The 18843-nt window shown below is 43.7% G+C and overlaps 1 protein-coding gene across 1 annotated transcript in view; it reads left to right on the top strand.

Annotated features, from left to right (window-relative positions):
• TMEM248 (transmembrane protein 248) overlaps nucleotides 1-12113 on the top strand; it is a 34857-nt gene extending 22744 nt beyond the window's left edge. The window contains exons 2-7 of the mRNA XM_028513939.2: nucleotides 644-820; nucleotides 3978-4263; nucleotides 5686-5836; nucleotides 6883-7066; nucleotides 8510-8653; nucleotides 9436-12113. Of these exons, the coding sequence (XP_028369740.1) occupies nucleotides 662-820; nucleotides 3978-4263; nucleotides 5686-5836; nucleotides 6883-7066; nucleotides 8510-8653; nucleotides 9436-9456 (945 nt within the window). The 5' untranslated portion in view covers nucleotides 644-661 and the 3' untranslated portion in view covers nucleotides 9457-12113. The remainder of the gene's footprint in view (nucleotides 1-643; nucleotides 821-3977; nucleotides 4264-5685; nucleotides 5837-6882; nucleotides 7067-8509; nucleotides 8654-9435) is intronic.
• Nucleotides 12114-18843: the final 6730 nt, after the last annotated feature.

The raw sequence follows: 18843 nt of genomic DNA, 5'->3' as shown, positions 1-18843 counted from the left end.
AGCAAAGCTTCTGTGGCCTAAGTCATTTGAAAGACAGGGGAAGTTGGTAGAGGTTCAGTCATTAAAGCTGGTGGGACTTCTGGATTATGAAACACTGTGGGCCATGACAGGGAGCTGTCACTGACCTCATCCTAGGTCCAGTGGGAAGTCTTAGGAGGGCTTTAAGCAGGGCAGGGATAAAATTCAGTATTTACTGAGTGCCCGTCTATGCCTAGTGCTGGAATGGGCGTGAGTATGGTGGTGAAGGGGACAGAATGTTGAGCAGATAGTATTCAGCCTTCAGTGGTAGGAGATGGGAGCATCCTCAGCTTAGTTTTGGGTGCTGGCATGTGTTTGTCATATTACTGGCCTACTCAAACAGTTTGTTTAAGTAACGTGGAAGTTAACAGATGTTCATTATAGTATCATTAGAAGATTAAACCGAAGGGGAATGCCTATCATTCCGTATCTTACCATTTGGAAATGATGATAGTTAACAATTCATGTTTTTTCTTGCTAGTCTTCTGAAGATTTATGATCAAATATTTCTCAAGTTCAATAATGAGTGACTTCCTTACCCCCTTATACCATGAAAAGAAAAGTGAGAATCCTAGGTTTTCTTCTGGCAAGTTGGTCCATGACTCTTCTCATTAATGCCTTTCAGGTGGAGCTGATCAGAATAATGTTTAACATCAACCCCCTGGAGAACCTGAAGCTGTACATCAGCAGTCGGCCTCCACTGGTGGTCTTTATGATCAGTGTCAGTGCCATGGCAATAGCCTTCCTGACCTTGGGCTACTTCTTCAAAATCAAGGAGATTAAGTCACCAGAAATGGCAGAGGTATAGTATATTCTAAGTTCTCTCAGGATGGACCTTCCAGAGGGGAAAAACACCTTAGGGGCTCTTCACACACTCTTCTTTGGTTGTAACTTTTTTATCCCAGTGAGAAAAGTCAGTATTCAGAACTTTTTATCTTTCTCTCTCTTTCTTATAAAATACCTGCTCAGATAGTTATTGAGGCTACCATTTCAGTTAGACTATTTCAGCAGTGAATCAGTTATTTTGGAAAGTATGTTTGCAAAGTGTTTGCATCAAGAAGCTGGAGAACTAGCTTCTTTTATATTCATATGAAATTATCTCATTGCGGTTTTTAAAAACTATAAACATTTGTTATTTTAAATCCTCATATCATCATCATGGAGTTTTATCAATTATACAACTAGTTTCCTCATTGGATAAGCAGGGATCCTAAAGAAATTAGAAAGCTGCATCTTATTTCCAAATATATTTGTCTTTTTTTTTAATCAAGGAAAACTTCAGTTATCTACAAATTTGCCTTCTTGATTTTACATTTTGGTCAGTTTAAAAAGAAATATTAGGGTATTGCCCTTTAATCCTTAATCTAAGCACATAGTGGTGTAAACACTCACAATGCAGATTTAAATGATGTGTATTTTTGCATTTCAAAAAGTTAATAGTTCTTTTTAATAGAAATGAATGACAATATTACCTATTAATTTATTTTACATGTTAGAAATTATGCTGAAGTAATGATACGGTGAATTTATCGGTGGATAAAGTTTCTTTTAGGACAGACTTGTTCCTGTTTTAGTAGATTCCCTGAATACCCCCTCGTACACTGTTCTTGTGTGTGTTTGTTGTTGGCAGTGGGGTAGGAGTAGAGATTGGAATTGCTTTGTTGCTGCGTTGGGTGTGCTGCCTTGTGAAGGAGAGGAGAGTTCTACTCAGTGTAAAGGGGGCCATGGTTTTGTCTTGTGCTCTGTGGCAAGATCACCTAGATCATAGGTGATCTTGGCAGGAGGGACCACCTTCACACGTGAACTCCTTAACACAGTTAAAGAAACAGATTTTAGCTATTTCTACCATACAGCCCTCTCAAAGAATGTCTTACCAAGAGATGCCGGCTGGCTAATTTTCCCTCTTCTCTGACCCTGCCTGAATCTGTAAAGGTTATTTAAACAGGATGTATCCACATTAGGTATGAAGTGAACATTCTAGTTGCAGCCAAGGCTCTGTGGCATCCTGGCATTGTTTTCCCGTGGAGCTCCAGTCCATGATGAACGCTCGGCCAAGGCCAGTGGTTATGATGTAGCTAGGAAAATTAGCCCTAAAATCAAAATGGGGCCTGACATGCTTTGGCAGACTGTTCAAAATGGACCAGAGCTCTACAGGAAAACATTGCCAGATGATGGCAATGGCCAGATGCTAGAACTTTGGCTGATGCAGATCCTGGCTTGTGGGGTCCGTGACATTGTGGATGAGACACGAGACAAGTTCACACAGACTGCCGTGAGAAAGGGACAGCACCACCACTCTTCCAAGAGGAGAATGCCTCGACCCTTGCCTTGATAGACTTTTATTGCTTTTCTGGGCACATTACATGATGGTCCTCATTTACTAGGCACAGTCACTTTAGGTGGTTACCTTTTACAGAAAACAAAGGAGAGGATGCTGCTAATTACTTCAAAAAGAAGGATGTTGCAGGACCAAGGGCAAAAGCGGTTGAACTGGGTACATTACATACTTGGGAGGTTTAGCACAGACTTTAGGAAGTTATAGTAAGCACTTGATGCCTTAATTCAGGGTGAGGGAGTTTAGCAAAAAGCAAATCTCACAGTGGCCTAGGTACAATGCAGGCCTGATTGTATTCCTCAAAAGGTCAATTCTCCCATGGGAGAACCTATCTGTGGGTGTGGGTCCCATGCATCGGACCTTGCTTTCCACTGGGAGCTGGGCCCACGCCATGCAGAACAGTCTCCTATATTGGCTATGATTAATTTAGTGATTTTATTTTCAAATTAGGATCCTCAGTATAGAGGAAAAGTTTGGGGCTGTGAATCAAAAAACTTAATTCTGATTCTGCCTTCAACTGTGGAGTTGGAGAGTCTAATTTTCATTGGGCCTCTGTTTCCCAGAGTCTGGAGTGTGAAGAGCTGACACTAGAATGTTTATTTCCAGCCCTAGTGTTCTTGAATGGTTGGTCTACTGTTTGTAGGTATTAGAGAAAATGTGATTTGATGCATCCAGTTGCAGTCTTATTGAATACCGTACACCATTTACTGACTGATGCTGCAGAGATAGACTCACGTGACTTTTGGGGGTTGCACAAATAGCATTTGATTAATGTTGGTGTGAGTGTGATTGGGAGTGTTCCCTCACTTGGTTTGTCTTCACTTTGGCAACTTTTTGTAGACAAATGTTGCTTGGGAGAATGTCACGGCCTAGGTTAGGTTTGTCGTTGCTGTTTCTGCTTAAATTAAACTCTGGTGATTACCATGTTGGTATCAGTTTAATCATGACATAATAAGCTGTGTTTTTAAAACTGCTTATAATTTAAACCACTAATACAGGGTGTAGATATTAAGAGAAGCTTGAAAACAGCTCTTTCTCCTCCCTTTGGAAATTGTTCCTGTTTTGAGGTGGCATCCAAAGTCCATGACAAGGGGGAAAAGTCCCATGAGTGTTGGTATTTACTGAATTTCTCATTTTCAAGAGAGAAAGCAAAATGTATAGAATTGACCTTTTGAGGAATTATTTTGAGGCAGCCTTATTTTAAAAAATTAATTGCAGCTGCTAGAGAATTTTGAATTAATGCTTTTAATGTCTTACTAATTTTTTCAAGCTTTCTTTTCATGTTTGATTTTGAGGCTAAGTCATTTTCTGTAAGTATAATCTGCTATTTTATTTTCGGTCATATTTTCTTAAATTGATTTAATCCCGCAGTTTACTTAATATGTCATGCCAATGAAGAGTTCACATTTGAGGTTATGAATATGAGAGTGGTTTGGAAAACCACACCATTATGCCAGTGCAAGAGGCTGGTGGCTTTAACATAGCTGTTACTGTAAATGATTCACTCTGGAGTGTGGTGTCCCCACTGTGGTGTGATGCTACCTTGAGGGTCACGGCTGTGTGACTGCAGAAGCGGCACTTTAGACTGCTCACACTTGTTTCTCTCTGTTTCATTTTACTGAAGGATTGGAATACTTTTTTGCTGCGGTTTAATGATTTGGACTTGTGTGTATCAGAGAATGAAACATTGAAGCATCTTACAAATGACACCACAACTCTGGAAAGCACAATGACCAGTGGGCAGGCCAGAGTGTCCACCCAGTCCCCACAGGCCCTGGAGGATTCAGGCCCGGTTAACATCTCAGTTGCAATCACTCTCACCCTGGACCCACTCAAACCCTTTGGAGGGTACTCTCGCAATGTCACCCATCTGTACTCGACCATTGTAGGGCATCAGATTGGACTTTCAGGTATGTGTGTTAGCCAGTTTCCTTTCAGATTTTCTCCAGCCACCACTGTCACATGGCAGAGTATTAGCAGTGTATGGTTTTACTCATCAGACTATTTTTCATTTTTGCATGCATCTCTCCTTTTGTTGAGTTTGAACTCAATGAAGTCAAGAGGGGCCATTTTTGCTACATCTTCACTTAATAAACTGCTTACCACACAGTAGGCTTTTTACTAAAAAGCCTATAAGAATGAGAAATAGGGAGCAACTATAAGGCTTATTTCTGGTCTTAATATTTACAAACACACAAAAATCTATTCAGGTTGATCGTGTTGGAGATTGCAGTACATACTTCAAGTATTGCTATTAATCTACAAACTTTTGAATGTCCACCATTAGCTCAGCACTGTGCTGGCTGCTGGAACACACTAGAATAAGCTTAAGATCTGGTCTCTTCCCTTTGGTGTTAGGATTATGGAAGAGACAAGGATAATATGAATAATATTTACCAAGCGCTTACAGCAGTCCTTGGCATCAAGCAGATGCTCTATGATGCTTGTTAAATAATAATGATAAAAATAGACACCAGTTGAACATTGAGCACCCTTTGACTAGTACTAAACCCATGACACACTAGAAGTGATTCAGGACAAGGCTGAGAGAGTAGTGGAAGCTAGACTAATCAGGAAAGGCAGTGTGCTGGAGGCCTGGGCCTTGGAAGAATAAGCTTTGCTTACAAAGAACCTTTTAAAGTCTCTAAAGAACTTGGGAGTACCTACCAGCCTCCTGTTAGTTGTGACAGGTGAGAACTCCCATGGAAATAAGGTAAGGGTCAACCTCTGGGTTTTCTGTGTTGAGAGTAAACCTTTCTCTTCTGCTCTGATGTTTAAATACCTTGGTTTTTGTTTAAGCTTCATCAGTTAACTGGTCCCATGACCTTACTTAAGTCTTTTAGACCCTCTGGTCCTCAGTCTGCCCATATGTAAAGGGGAGCAATAACACCTCTTTGGTCGTGTTCATGAGGTAGTCATACGTTTTAAGTGATCAATATAAAAGCAGTTTGAAAGTGGAAGGATGCTGTGCAGATGTTCATACAATGGTGATAATAGCTCACCCAGTCCCCAGCTTTCCAACGGGGCACTGCTTGGGCTCTTGCTTAGCATCCTCAGCCCTGGCTGCAAGTGGCCCCTCTCCACTTGCCATCTGGTGGCTCTGCCAGGTGAGCAGGTCTCAGAGTCCAACTCAGAACTGGTGTCGTTCCTGAAATCCCACAGAGGCAGGAGTCCTGCTTCTGTGGGCTGAAAGGGGATTCCTGGGTGGGTTTAATTTCAGGACTTATTCAAGTCCCAGAGAATAATAAATATGGATTCTTGCCTTTCTTAAAAAAAAAAAAAAAAACCATGAACAACAACAACAAAAAAACCACCCAATTTCTCTTCCATAGGCAAGGAAGCCCATGAAGAGATAAACATTACCTTTACCCTGCCTTCAGCTTGGAGCTCGGATGACTGTGCCCTTCACGGTCACTGTGAGCAGGTGGTGTTCACGGCCTGCATGACCCTCACAGCCAACCCCGGGGTGTTCCCTGTCACCGTGTAAGTGGTTTCCTGAGCCCATGGGTGTATGTCAGAGAAGCTCTGTTGACCGTGAATCTGACTGGGATGCTTCAGCAGCAGATTCTTAGGATGGCTTTCACTGCATCACTTTCCCTGGACTAAGGGATTCTCTGAGTTTAATTTGGAATTCTAAGGTAGAACTTCTGCATGTAACTGGCAGAGTTGTTCCTCAACCGGTTGTAACTGGTTGCTGTTGCCTATTCTTAGGCTGCCTTTCCTGTTGGTAGAAGAAGCTCATCACAGGAAAGATAAGGAATGGTGGGTCTCATGGCCAGAGTGACATGCAGTTAAGGCTCCCAAAAAATAAAGGTTTTGTTCATCTCCATTATCCAGAAGGACTTATTTTTTAAATTGAGAGCATAAATCAAACCGTATTTTCTATGAGACAGTTACAGTTTCTGAAACTTGCTTCATATTTTTTGAGCATCTGTCAGTATTATCGTTTTGCCTTTAAGGTCTTTGTACCTTTTTTCTGTAAAGGAGATAATGATGTATAAATACATGGAATACACAAGCTGTAGCCCATTAAAAATCCTACGGTGAATCCATTTTCAATAAGAATAATTACTCCAGAATGTTTCTATTTTAGACATTTGGAGGTTTGTAGGACAAGATCGGATAAGTTTAACATAATTTGCTGTTGGCTATAATATCTGATGGAGAAGTTTGTGTATCAGACTTTGTGTGGTGTCTAAAAAATTTAGTCTGAGAAAATAGGCTTAAAAGAAGCAGGTTCTCCTTTGGCCACATCATATGTGAGAGGACCATGAGTTGACTTCCAAAGGCAAAAATCTAACATCTAAACTCTTAAATGTCAAATGCCTATTTCTTCCTCCATGTTTATTACGTTAAAAAAAGGTCCCTGAACTGAAAACATAATTGTGTTTATCTCAAAGAAATATTTACGTTTTCTCTTTCTTTTCTCCACACATTTGGCTGCAGTCATTGTTGGGCTAGGGGCTGTGGGGAGGACACAGTCAATGTCTCAGGCCACCCAGTGCATCTTTCCCTCTCTTCCCCTGCAGACAGCCACCACACTGTGTTCCGGACACGTACAGCAACGCCACGCTCTGGTACAAGATCTTCACAACTGCCAGGGATGCCAACACAAAATATGCTCAAGATTACAATCCTTTCTGGTGTTACAAGGGGGCCATTGGAAAAGTCTATCATGCTTTAAATCCCAAGCTCACAGTCATTGTTCCAGATGTAAGTGAGACAAATTGTGTGTGTACGTGAGTGTGTTCGGGAACTGTTAGAGTAGGCTGTGTTTACATGCTGGAGTTAGCTTAGCCCCTGCCATTGTAGATTTACAGCTGAGTTAAAAGACTAGATGTAGTTGTGGAGACTCGGAAAAACATGCCACCCTTTTGGTTAAGAAAACTGCTTCCGTTCTCTTTTTTCTGCTTTGCCCAGCAGCAGCAATTTATTGAGTAGCTGTTGTGTGCCTAACCCACAGGGGTTACAAGAGATGCTTGTACAGTCTCCTTCATGCACTCAGAGGAGGCTATTTGGTTAGTGTCGATAGGAGCAGAAAGTGGTTCGTAATTCAGAAAGGTAAAAATAAAGTAAGAGGAGACAAGTCTTTGGACAGGTGATGAGGGCTGAATAGGATGTTGCTTAAGAAGGAAGAAAGGGAGGAAGGCACTAGTGGGTAACATGCTAGTTTAGCTTCTGGCTTACACTTGAGCCCACTTTTACAGACTGTGTTGGTTTCTTTCGTAAATGCCCTCTTCTTCCAGTTAGTATGTTAGTGGATTTCTTTCCTTTTTATCTAGCCCTTTTGTCTTTCCTTATATCTCATTTTTATCAAGCTGTAGACATTGGTAGGCCAGAGACCTACAGGAGTGAACGGTGGAGATCAGGTTGAACAGTGAGCAGAGGCCAGGTTCCAGAAAGCCTGTGGTGCCTTGCTTGAGAGCTTTAGACTTTTTCCTCAGAGGAGGCGGTCACCACTTGTGTGAGCGCCACAGGGGGATTTGTAACATGGTGTGTCAGCAGGACTGGCCTGCCCACCTGGTCTGTGTAGATGGGCGGGAGCCTGAGGCTCATGTTGTAAGGCCTGGAGATGTGGGAAGGAAAAGGGATGGAAGCATGGCTGTGATCTCTCAATAACTAGCAGGGCCTGGTGATGTACTGCATGTGGGAGGGTAGAGGATGTTCTCAGGCTGGGACTTGTAAAAGTGGGGAACAGGCAGAAGGAAGGAAGCTGCCTCTGTGGGAGAGTAATTGGAGGCCTTCTTGGTGGGCAAGTAGCAACGGGTTAGGAACAGGGGTTTGGGTAGTCAGCCATGCTCCCTGACAGCAGTCAGAGGAAGCAGACCTAAGAGAGTGGGAGTTAAAGGTTCTGCGCCTCTAGAGCCTTTTCTGGGGAGGAGGCCAGGTAAGGGAAGGGGGGAGAGTGTTTAGGTCCTGTGGGGTGCAGAAGCCAGGGCAGAGGCCTGATTGAGGAAGTGGAGGCAGTGGTCATAGGAACACCACATCTACACTTAATGAGATCCAGCTTTTCTGGTTTAGAAGACAAAAGTCTCCTGTTCCGGTTTAGGAATGAAAGTTGAGGTATATCTGGAGGTTATGAACTCTGTTTCCAGAAATCCAGCATAAAAATCTTTCAGTAACTCAGTGCAGATGTTTCTGTTTTATTCTCTTTAGGATGATCGTTCATTAATAAATTTGCATCTCATGCACACCAGTTACTTCCTCTTTGTGATGGTGATAACAATGTTTTGCTATGCGGTTATCAAGGGCAGACCCAGCAAATTGCGTCAGAGCAGTCCTGAATTTTGTCCTGAGAAGGTGAGCATTGGATGGGGTCTGGCCCAGCATTTGGCTAGAGGCCTCTGTGTACAGAATGTCTCAGTCCTTATTACATTGGTTGTGAGTGTCAGCTTCCCCAGAGACGTGAGCTCCCGTCTTCTTGTCAGAAGTAGGCTACCCTCAGCCTACATTATGGTGTTGGGTTTTCAACCCAGACCTTAGCTGTAAAAGGTACTGGTTGCATGGATTGCTCTCAGATCCCCACTGGAGAGCAGCTGCCCCTGGAGGGCTGCCTCCCCTCCAGTTCCAACAGCTTGAGAAATCATCTCAGAGAGTACTGATCAGGGTTTGAAAACAGTTAATAAAAGATTTTATTTATTTATTTTTAGAGAGAGAAGGGAGGGAGACAGAAAGGGAGAGAAATATCAATGTGTTGTTGCCTCTCATGTGGCCCCCATTGGGGACCTGGCCCACAACCCGGGCATGTGCTCTGACTGGGAATCCAACCCGTGACCCTTTGGTTTACAGCCCACACTCAGTCCACTGAGCTACACCAGCCAGGGTGAAAACAGTTAACTCTTGATCATAGCCCAGTGGTTCCAGTAGATCAGCTGTTTCTGGCAGGAGCCTTTTAAATTTCTTTTCATTTCCCCCTAGATGAGATGTTTTTCCCTTAGGGCTCTAATAATTCCCTTCCTGGACAGATGCATGTGGTGTGGTTCCCTGGTCTCAGGTGGGGACCTGAGCCCAGTTGGTGCCAGTGGGACTGAGTTCCCTGGGCTCTGTTGTATGACCAGATTGCTTGTCTTGCTCTCTTCTAGGTGGCTTTGGCTGATGCCTAATCCCAGAACTGCCCATTTTCTGAGAGAGACTGAGCAAACCGTAATCATTGCCTGCTGACGCCAGCCTGGGCCTGGACACTCTGTGAATACATTTTCTTGCAATGTTGGGTTATTCCAGCCAAAGACATTTCAAGTGCCTGTAACTGATTTGTATATATTTATAAAAAACCTGTTCAAAAATTGGTCCAATGATGCACGTGCTTCACACTGGGTGTAATCCGAACCCTGCAGCCTCCCCTGTGGAGCTGGTGGGATGATTCTGCATAGCACCAGCGATGCTGCCTGGTCTCCCTGCCTCACAGCAGGCCGTGTGGTCTTTACCGAGATCTCAGGGGCAGGTCATTGCTGGCGGGGTTGAGGTTTGCTTTGGTTCGAAACAGTCTGCACTTTTGACATGATATTGCATTTCCCAAGCCACCGATCTGTTTTGTGGATTTCATGTGTCCGTGGCTTAATAGTAATAGTAACAACAATACCTTTTTCTCCATTTTGCTTGCAAAGAAACATACCTATCTTTCTAAGTTTTCTTTTTTTCCTTTGAAAAAAATAGTCACATTTAATACTACTCTAGTTAAGACAGACTTGTGCTTTCATCTTGAGAAAAAGATCAATATTTACAAGTCACCGACATGGTGAAGATCTAAGTTTCATTTTCCACAGCGGTGGTGAGGAACCTGGTCTTGTGGAGTTGAGCTGGCATAGCAAGTTGCACTGTCTTTTTCTCCTCTGTTGTCCCTTCCCTCCGTTATAGAAGTTAGAGCAGCTGCCTCATTCAAAAGGGCTTAAAAATTAAGTACATGTCTCTAGAGAGGAGTAAAAATTAGCGGTTGTATTTTCTGGAATGCAGAATGTAGTATGGGAAGAGATGATGACGATTTGGTCTAATGCTATGAAAGGATTTCTTGTTTTCCTTGAAGAGCAAGTGATTTTTTTCTCTCTCTCTTACTTTTTAAAAAACATGTATTCCCATGCAGTAACATGTCTTCAGAAGGAAAATAGCAACTAATAGATCAGTAACATTATGAAAATGATGCCAATGAAATTTGAATGAAAGCAATTCTGTTTTGCCATTTATCAGGAAAATCTAAAGCATTTTCTTTCCTATAACATTTGATGATGTAGTCCCTTTGTCTCTTTTTCTTCCTAATTCATTTTCATTTAAAAAATTGTGTTGTCTTTTCTAGTCCTTTTTTTGGTTGCTCTCATTCTTACTGTTTTTCTTAATAGCTCTTAGCCTCACTATCATTCATGACCTCTGTGTTCTCACAAGTGATGTTGTAGCAGAAGGACAAGTAAAACCTTGGACCTGGCTGTCAGCACTTCTTTCCCTGTATAGTCTGCTCTAAATCAGAATCAGGCCTGCGGTATGAAATGTGGATTGGCCTAGAACGTTTTATCCCAGGCATTCTTGAGTAGAAAACATTTGTGGGCTTTTACTAAGGATTGTTAATCACTGTAGTAACTTGATATGTTAATATATATTTTTTCCATTTAGTACGTTTTAAGCACAACAATCATACTTGCCTATCCAGTTATTTGTATGACATGAATTGCTTACGTGATACGTGGCTAACCTGTTAGTTTAGCTTTCTGTTTGGAGACTTTGAGGCTCTTACGGGATCAGATTGAGAAAGAGCCTTTTGGCTTGGCCTTTTGAAACATCACTACCATTAAGACCAACAGATTTTAGGTTAAGCTGCTACTGAATTAATAAAATCCCAGTGAACAGAATTCTAGGGATAGATTTATAACTGGCAGAGTTAATATAAAAGGAGGACAAGTAGAAGTCAATTTCACTGGTTTATTCAATCCAGCTTGTTGTTAATATTAATTACCCTTGTTTCAATTACAAGGAATGGCTGGAATCTGCAACCAGGGAAGGAAGGACACTGTTAGGGGTGAGGAAAGGAAGTGCCAAAAACGTCTGGACAGTATGACTTGATAAGAGGCCAGGGCACACACTTTAAAATCCAGCATTTATCCTAGAAGGTAGTTCTCAAAGATCTTATGGAAACCCAGAGTCAGTCAGGTGTGTAAAGAAAGGCTGGAGTGGAGGGGAGGCCTGGTACCTGGCTGGGTGAAGAGGTCTAGTACCTGAAGAGACTTCTACTGGATCTCAGGAAGTCTAGGGGACCTGATGCTGTGGGGCACTTGCCGACAAGGCCCGGTGCTCTGCGGTGTCCTGCTGGGGGCCCTCAGGATTAGAAGATTGTCACGGGCAGGGCCCGTTGGCCATTCTGGGGTGATCCTGCACGGGAGCACTGGCTCGTCCTCAGGTGTCTTGGACTGGAGGTCCAATAAAAGGTTAGCAACTTAATATTAAAGTGGTTGTTTCAGATCATATTGATCTCTTTTCTTTTCCTTTTGTCCTTTCACTGTGTGACTTGAATCAGTTTTGATTCTGTGTGTAAGTTTTTCTCATCATTAGGAACCTGCTGTTTCTGTTGCATTTTCTTTGGCAGTCTGTAGGGATTCAGCATCCTGGTTTTTCAACCCTCCTGCAGGCACCGTGGGGTTCCGAGGGCCAGCGGATCCATTTCACTTATCCTGCTGCATGATGGTCAGTAGCTGATCTGTTATGGCATTCACTCCCAGATTAATTTTCCACGTTTGAAATGTGTGCACATGTGCTTTACAGAATAAAACATCTGAATTTATTTGCTGTGTCTCCGTTTCCTCCTATCTGATGAGTATTTTCTAAGGGAAGGACATACGTGGTAAATAGTTGGGAGTTTTTTGCAAGTAGTTCTTTCAGAGTGTTACCTATCACTGGAATGAGGATCAGGCAGTGTTCGCTTCTAAGCTGGACTCACCGAGAGCACCCAGGTCTTCTCCCTGAGAGCACAAAACGTCTTTTAGTGTTGGACCAGCACATGCTTGCAGACCTGACCCAGACCCTGCCCCAAGGAAGTAAGTGATCCAGGCTAGTGGGGAGCATTTGACAAGGCATGGAAGTGTAAAGACACCCTTCTCAGTCACATGACCCCCCGTGTGTGCCTGGTCTGAGTGACCAGAAGCAGACTCCTGGCTAGCTCTGCCTGCCCCTGTTACTGAGATCCCGCATGTGCCAGACTGTCTGTGTACGACACTGCGCCCTCTGTAGTTATTTGTAAAGGAAGGCCATGTTCACTCGTGAATTCTTCCCTTTTCCAATGTGCACAGGCTCTGTGGACCTTCCCTCACTCCCCAGTAGGTGCCACAGTCATAGAGGTTGTCTCAGGGCCCTCTGAGGGACTGGGCAGTGTTGAGGGACAGGACACCTCCACAGGCTGCATGTGTCTACTGCTTCAACCCTTCCTGTCGTCTCACTAATGGCCCCACCCTACCCATGTGGCACTTGGTGCCATTCACTGCTCTCCCCTTGTACTCGGATGTGTATGCTGTTTCACCACCCTAGTACAGAGCCCTTGGAGAACAAGAGCTCACATCTTCCTCCTACAGTGTGTGTAAAATCTGACACTTACTAAGTCCTCAAGTCAAGGTAGAGCTAGAGCTTTAAAACAGTTTCATTTCCCTGGTGAATACACCGTGTTTGAGGTTCCTCCGACGTCCTGACAAAGCAGAAGGGATGCACAGACCAGAGGCACACTGTGGAGTCCAGTCAAGCTCATTGTGAACTTACTTGCTGTCTCAAAACTTTTCTGCCCATCTGTGAGACGCCCCCCTTTTATTTTTACCTTGAAGACCCCAAACTCCTATACCATGCTAGTTGTGGATTATGAGAGAACTAGAGTGGTTTGACCTTTGTAAGAATAGATGGCAAGTCAATTGTGTTATGTCAGTTGTGTCATGTCTAAGGGGAGGAAAGGAGTTTTGCCTTTGATGTTAGCCCCTTTCCTCCGAACTCTCGGTCTCAGTATATAATCTGTTGGCAGATAATGATGAGATAAGAGAGTTACCAGGATAGAGAATGATGGCCCTGGTGTCTCGGGGTCACTGCAGAAGGCATCTTGGGAGAGGTGCAATTTGAAGGTACATGCAAAAGGGGGAAATGGGGACAGACATTCCATGCAGAGGGCATGGCTGTGCCCCTGTGCTCAGGGGCTCAGGGGCCCAGGCTGAGTGCTGGTTAGAGAATGGAGTCCTATAAGGTCTTGTATCCCACCCTGAAGACAAAATTCCTCCAGGTTACTGCCAGAGTGGCCCCTTAGGAGTGGCCCAGTGGCAGCTGTGCAGGGAGATGCACCACCATCTGGTCCAGGAAGTGAGCTCTCTGAACAGAAGTGCAGCATGGCAGGTACGAGCCCTGCGGCAACTCCTCCAGTCCATGTAACTTGGGCCTAGTGGCCTGACCTCTCTGTGCCCCTGTTTCCTCATCTGTAATATAAGGATAATGGTACCCATTTGAATGTGGTGAAGATTCATCAAGTTAATTAACACAAAGTGCTTAGAACAGTGTCTGGCACTCTGTAATGTTTATTATAATGAAATGGTGACTGGGGGGAGGTGTCCAAGAGGGAGGCTAGTGGGTCACCTCTGGTTACCTTTTGGTGGGTGAGAACCAACAAAGCAGAGGCTCTCCCCCAGTGTTCGTCCACCATCAGCAGTGGTGCTGCCTGTGCCGTGGATTCATATCGCTTGTGGAGCATGTGAAGACTGATGCCTGAAAGGATGTTTATATACATCTCACAGAATGCTCATCATCCTGCATATGTGCACACTGGTATTTTTAAAATTGAGTCTTCTCTATTTAATTAAAAGTCAAGGCTTGACCTCTATTTCATTAAAAAAAACTAGGCTTGACCTTTAGTTGCACGGCTGACTAATGGCAGGCAGCCTGCAATTTCAAAAATACTGATACAGATCATTTGTGAGGACCCTTGCAGTTTGGAGATTTCTGAGTCTGAATGCCAAGATTCCAGCTATCAAGAATTAGTTGTCACTTTGAGCAAGTCGCAATCTCCAGTCTCAGAAATTTGAAGCTTGACATCTTGAAATCACAATGACCAGACCTTTATTTAAAAAATGAAGAAGCCATTGATCAAAAACAAAAACAACAAAAAAGATACTCCTAGTTAAAACCTTTGTGCCTTTAAATGCTTCATCCAATAGTTCATCCCTCCCCTCCCTTCCTCACCAGCCAGGCTCTCAGATCACATCCTGGATCTGGCAATCCTGTTCAAGGATGCCTGACTCTGGATCCTCTTGTCCCTCTTTCAGGCAGATCTTGGTTTCTGCCTTGCACCACGTCCGCGACCACATGACTGGTTCACATGCCCCATCTTTGGAGAAGCTGGGTAGTCCATCTCCCCTTGGCCCAGGGGTTCCCCCTTGGGCTCATGTGTTGGGCGCTGTGGTGGTCTGCTGTCTGGAATGGGACCCTCCCTTTCCCCCTGGCAGCTTTCCTGCTCCACGTGTGCCTGGGGGCCACTAGTGCTGGGGCAGCTGCCAGCCACCAGTGAGCACATGGAAGAGCAGAATCAGAGTCACACTCAGGGCACTCGGGGTCCTTTGGCCTTCTCTACCTCCTTGAGCTCAACCTCACCAGTCTCACCCTCCTCTTTTTACAAGTTTTACTATCCTGAAGAGATAACATCATCTACCAACATGTAATTAAAACATACAGGATTAACTGAAAAATCAAGAGTAAAGGGTAACAATGTAATAAACTCGTATTTCATCAAGTAAGGGTCTGGGCACGACTACCCTGAAAGTGGTGATGACTGGGTTAGATGCTTGTGTGTGCTAGTGGATCGCTGTGAGCGAGACAGCTCCCCCCCACAGTGCAACGGCTGAGGAGTTGAATGGGACACTCAGACTCCCGAGACAGAGCTGCTGGAGATGTGCTTTTTGTTGTTTCCCAACAAAAAAAAAGTACCCTCTTCTCTCAGCTGAGTTGCATTTCTGGAAAATACAGTGTCTGTGTGATAAGTATTTGCACAAAATAACATTAGGTTCCAGGTTCAAATGAGTATAGACTTCCCACCTCTATGTGAATGTTGGGTAAGACGTCTGAAGCCATCTGAAACGTGACAAGTCTGTGGCTATTTGGCCTCTGCATCCAAGGAATGGTCCCGTGATTGTGATGACCAAAAGTTTCCAGTGCCCCCTAGAGGATGGCGTCACTTTGGTGAAAACCAGAGCTCCAGCATACTCACCCTGAGCATTCTGCCCCAGGCTGAAAGGTTCCTGATGCCTCAGCTTTTTATTTTAAAAGATTTTTAAAATTTATTTTTAGAGGGGAAGGGAGGGAGGAAGAGAGGGAAAGAAACATCGATCTGTTGTCTCTCACTCCCCCAACCAGGGACAAGGGCTGTAACCCAGACATTTGCCCTGACCAGGAATTGAACTGGTGAACTTTGGGTTTTCAGGACAACACCCAATCCACTGAGCCATACCAGTCAGGGCCTGATGCCTCAGCTTTTGGCTTCCAAGCAGCCCTGGGCACTTAAAGCAGCTGCCATCCCCAGCCCCTAAAGGGTAAGTCCACCAGCCTATGATCTATACCTGTTCTAATTCAGTTTGCCTGACTGTGGCCCACACCTTCAGATGATGCTGGCCTGGAGAAGTGTGGCCTTGCCCCTAATGCTGCCAGAGGAAGGGGGTTTTGGTCCAGGAAGACAGTTCTTGCTTTGCCTACTACCCCAAAGATGTCCATTTGGCACTCATGGAAGCCCAGGTTCCACACAGGCAGGCATCGGGGCAGGGAGACGAGAGGTGCACTTCCTGTCCCCATCCCTCTTTCTGTGCAAATGACCCACTACCCTCCTCCACTCCAGTAACACAGAATGTCATGGGAGCTAGAAAAGGGAGTAACTGACCTTGCCCATGGTCATACACATTTTTGCCATACCCAGCTACAGAAAAAAATGACAGCCTGTAGGTTAAGGGTATAAGTAATGTACCCATAAAGCTGTCGGTGCAACAGTAACAGGCTGCGTATTGAAATGAGCAGGTGCCTTGTGTTGGAAGATTCATGGGGTAGAAATAGTATGAGCTGGAAACATGCCAAAATACACAGTAGAAACTCAAGAGTTTGGCCAGAAGTGTGCAATATCTGAAGAATGTGGACTATGCAACTTTGGTGATAGTGACGTTAGAGCTTTTGGCCTGGGCTGGACTCTGAAAAAAGTGAGAGATGTCAAAAGCTTAAGCAAGGCAAGCAAAGCAAAAAGAATTCTTGAGATGGTCTGCCCAGAATCTGGAAGTATTGGCAACAAATGGGTGAAGCAACATGCACATGTGTGGACGTGGGTGGATTTTAGATGGCAATGCAAATTAAAGCCACAATAAGATGTCACTACGCACCTATCAGAATTGCTAAAATAAAAAATTACAGCAATATCAGCCCTGGCTGGTGTGGCTTGGTAGGAGCAATGTTCCATAAACTGAAAGGTTGCAGTTTTGATTCTCAGGGCACATGCCTGGGTTTCAGGTTTGGTCCCCAGTGAGGATGCATACAGGAGGCAACCAATTGATGTCTCTCTCACATCGATGGCTCTTTCCCTCTCTCTCTCCTTCCCTCTCTCCCTCTCTGAAATCAATAAGCATGTCCTTGGGTAAGGATAAAAAAAATAGTGGCAACATCAAATGCTGGTGAGAACAGAGAAACTGAATTACTCTTATATTGCTGATGGGAATGTAAAATAGCAAGCCATCTTTGGAAAACTGAATTTTATTATACAACTAAACATGCAACTATCATGTAGCCCAGAAATTGTACTTCTGGGCATTTATCCCAGAGAAATTAAAATGTATGCGCACACAAAAGTTGTATATGAATATTCATAGTAACTTTATTCATAAAAACAAAAACCGAAATAACCCCAGATATTCTTCAATGGTTAAATTGTGTGTCTTAGTCTTTGGAGGTGGCTCTAGCAAATTACTATAGACTGAGATTGTCCTGCAGCTGTTCAAGGCCAGGCAGGTTCACACGGGATTTGGAAAGGCAGAAGAAAATTCACAGAGCCGTGGGGATGACTGAGATGCCTCTATTCCAGGGTGGGGCGATCCATGCTCGCCATAAGCTGCATATTGCACTGTGGGATATCCTGACTCCCTTATATACCAAGTGCACACAAAGCTGGCAAGGTGCCAATACTGGCCTTCAGTTATATAACAGAGCTTCATTCTATGCATGCAGGCTCCTCCTCGAGGCCACATGAACACTGCCAAGCCACAGTCACCCAGACATCTGGGCAAGGAAGCCTGACTGCATTTTCCATACAGAGTGGCTTCTCAACCACAGAGATTTATTTCTCATGGTTCTGGAGACTGGGAGGTCCAAGGTCTACATTCCAGCAGAGTCTCTCTGGTGAGGGCCTGCTTCGTGGTTCACAGACAGCCATGTTCTTGCTGTTGTGTCACATGGCGGGAGGGCAAGGGAGCTCTTCGAGTCTCTTTTATAAGGGCACTAACCCCATTCATGAAGGCCCCACCCTCATAACCAAATCACTTCCCAAGGGCCCCACCTCTAAAATACCACCACATTGGGGATTAGGTGTCAATATATGTATTTTGAGGCAACAGAAAAATTCAGTGTATGGCACTGTGGTATGCGCATACTGTGAAACACTACTCAGTAATAAAAAGAAATGAACTATTAACCCATGCAGTAACTAGGATGAATCTCAAAGGCATTATGCCAAGTAAAAGAAGCTAGTCTTAAATGGTCATGTACTATATAATCCCACTTATATAATGTTTTTGAGATGACAATTACAGAATTGGAAAACAGTTCTCAATAGCTTCCAGGAATTAGAGGTGGGGGGACAGGTGTGGCCATAGGAAAACAATAGACAGGTTCTTTGTGGTGACAGAACTGCTCTGTACTCTGGCTCCCAATGTCAATATCCAGGTGGTGGTGCTGTAGTTTTACAAGGTGTCACCATTGGGGCGCACTGGGTACGGGGTTTGTGGGATCTTTCTGTATTATTTCTCAAAATGGCATGTGAACCAACAATTATCTAAAAATAAATTATCTAAAAATATCAATTAAAAAACTGAGCAGAGGTATCATTTTCCTCACACTGTGGAGGGAGACATATTCCACAGATTAAGTTCAGTCAAGTTACTAAAAACAAAACCACAACTCTCAGAGAGAGAAATCAGAATCCAAAGTTGCTACAATGTGTTATCCAGAAATGTCCATTTATTTTCAACAAAAAAGTATCAGGTGCAGATACAAACGAAATTATAATTCCTATTTAAGGAAAAACAGCCAATAGGCACGGCCTCTGAAAGAACTTAGATGTTGGATTTAGTAGCCAAAGTTTTCAAAGCAGTTATGATAAATATGCTCAAACAATTACAGAAAATTATGATTAAAGATTGAAGCAAGATAAAATTATAACTAAAAAACAGGGAATCTCAATGAAAACAATAAAAAATATGACAAAGAGCTAAATGGAAATTCTAGAGTTGAAAACTACAATATGTTGAATG

This window comes from Phyllostomus discolor, chromosome 3, assembly GCF_004126475.2.
Source record: "Phyllostomus discolor isolate MPI-MPIP mPhyDis1 chromosome 3, mPhyDis1.pri.v3, whole genome shotgun sequence".
NCBI lineage: Eukaryota > Metazoa > Chordata > Mammalia > Chiroptera > Phyllostomidae > Phyllostomus > Phyllostomus discolor.
The sequence above is the reverse complement of the archived record's forward strand: the minus strand, read 5'-3'. Positions and strand labels throughout refer to the sequence as shown.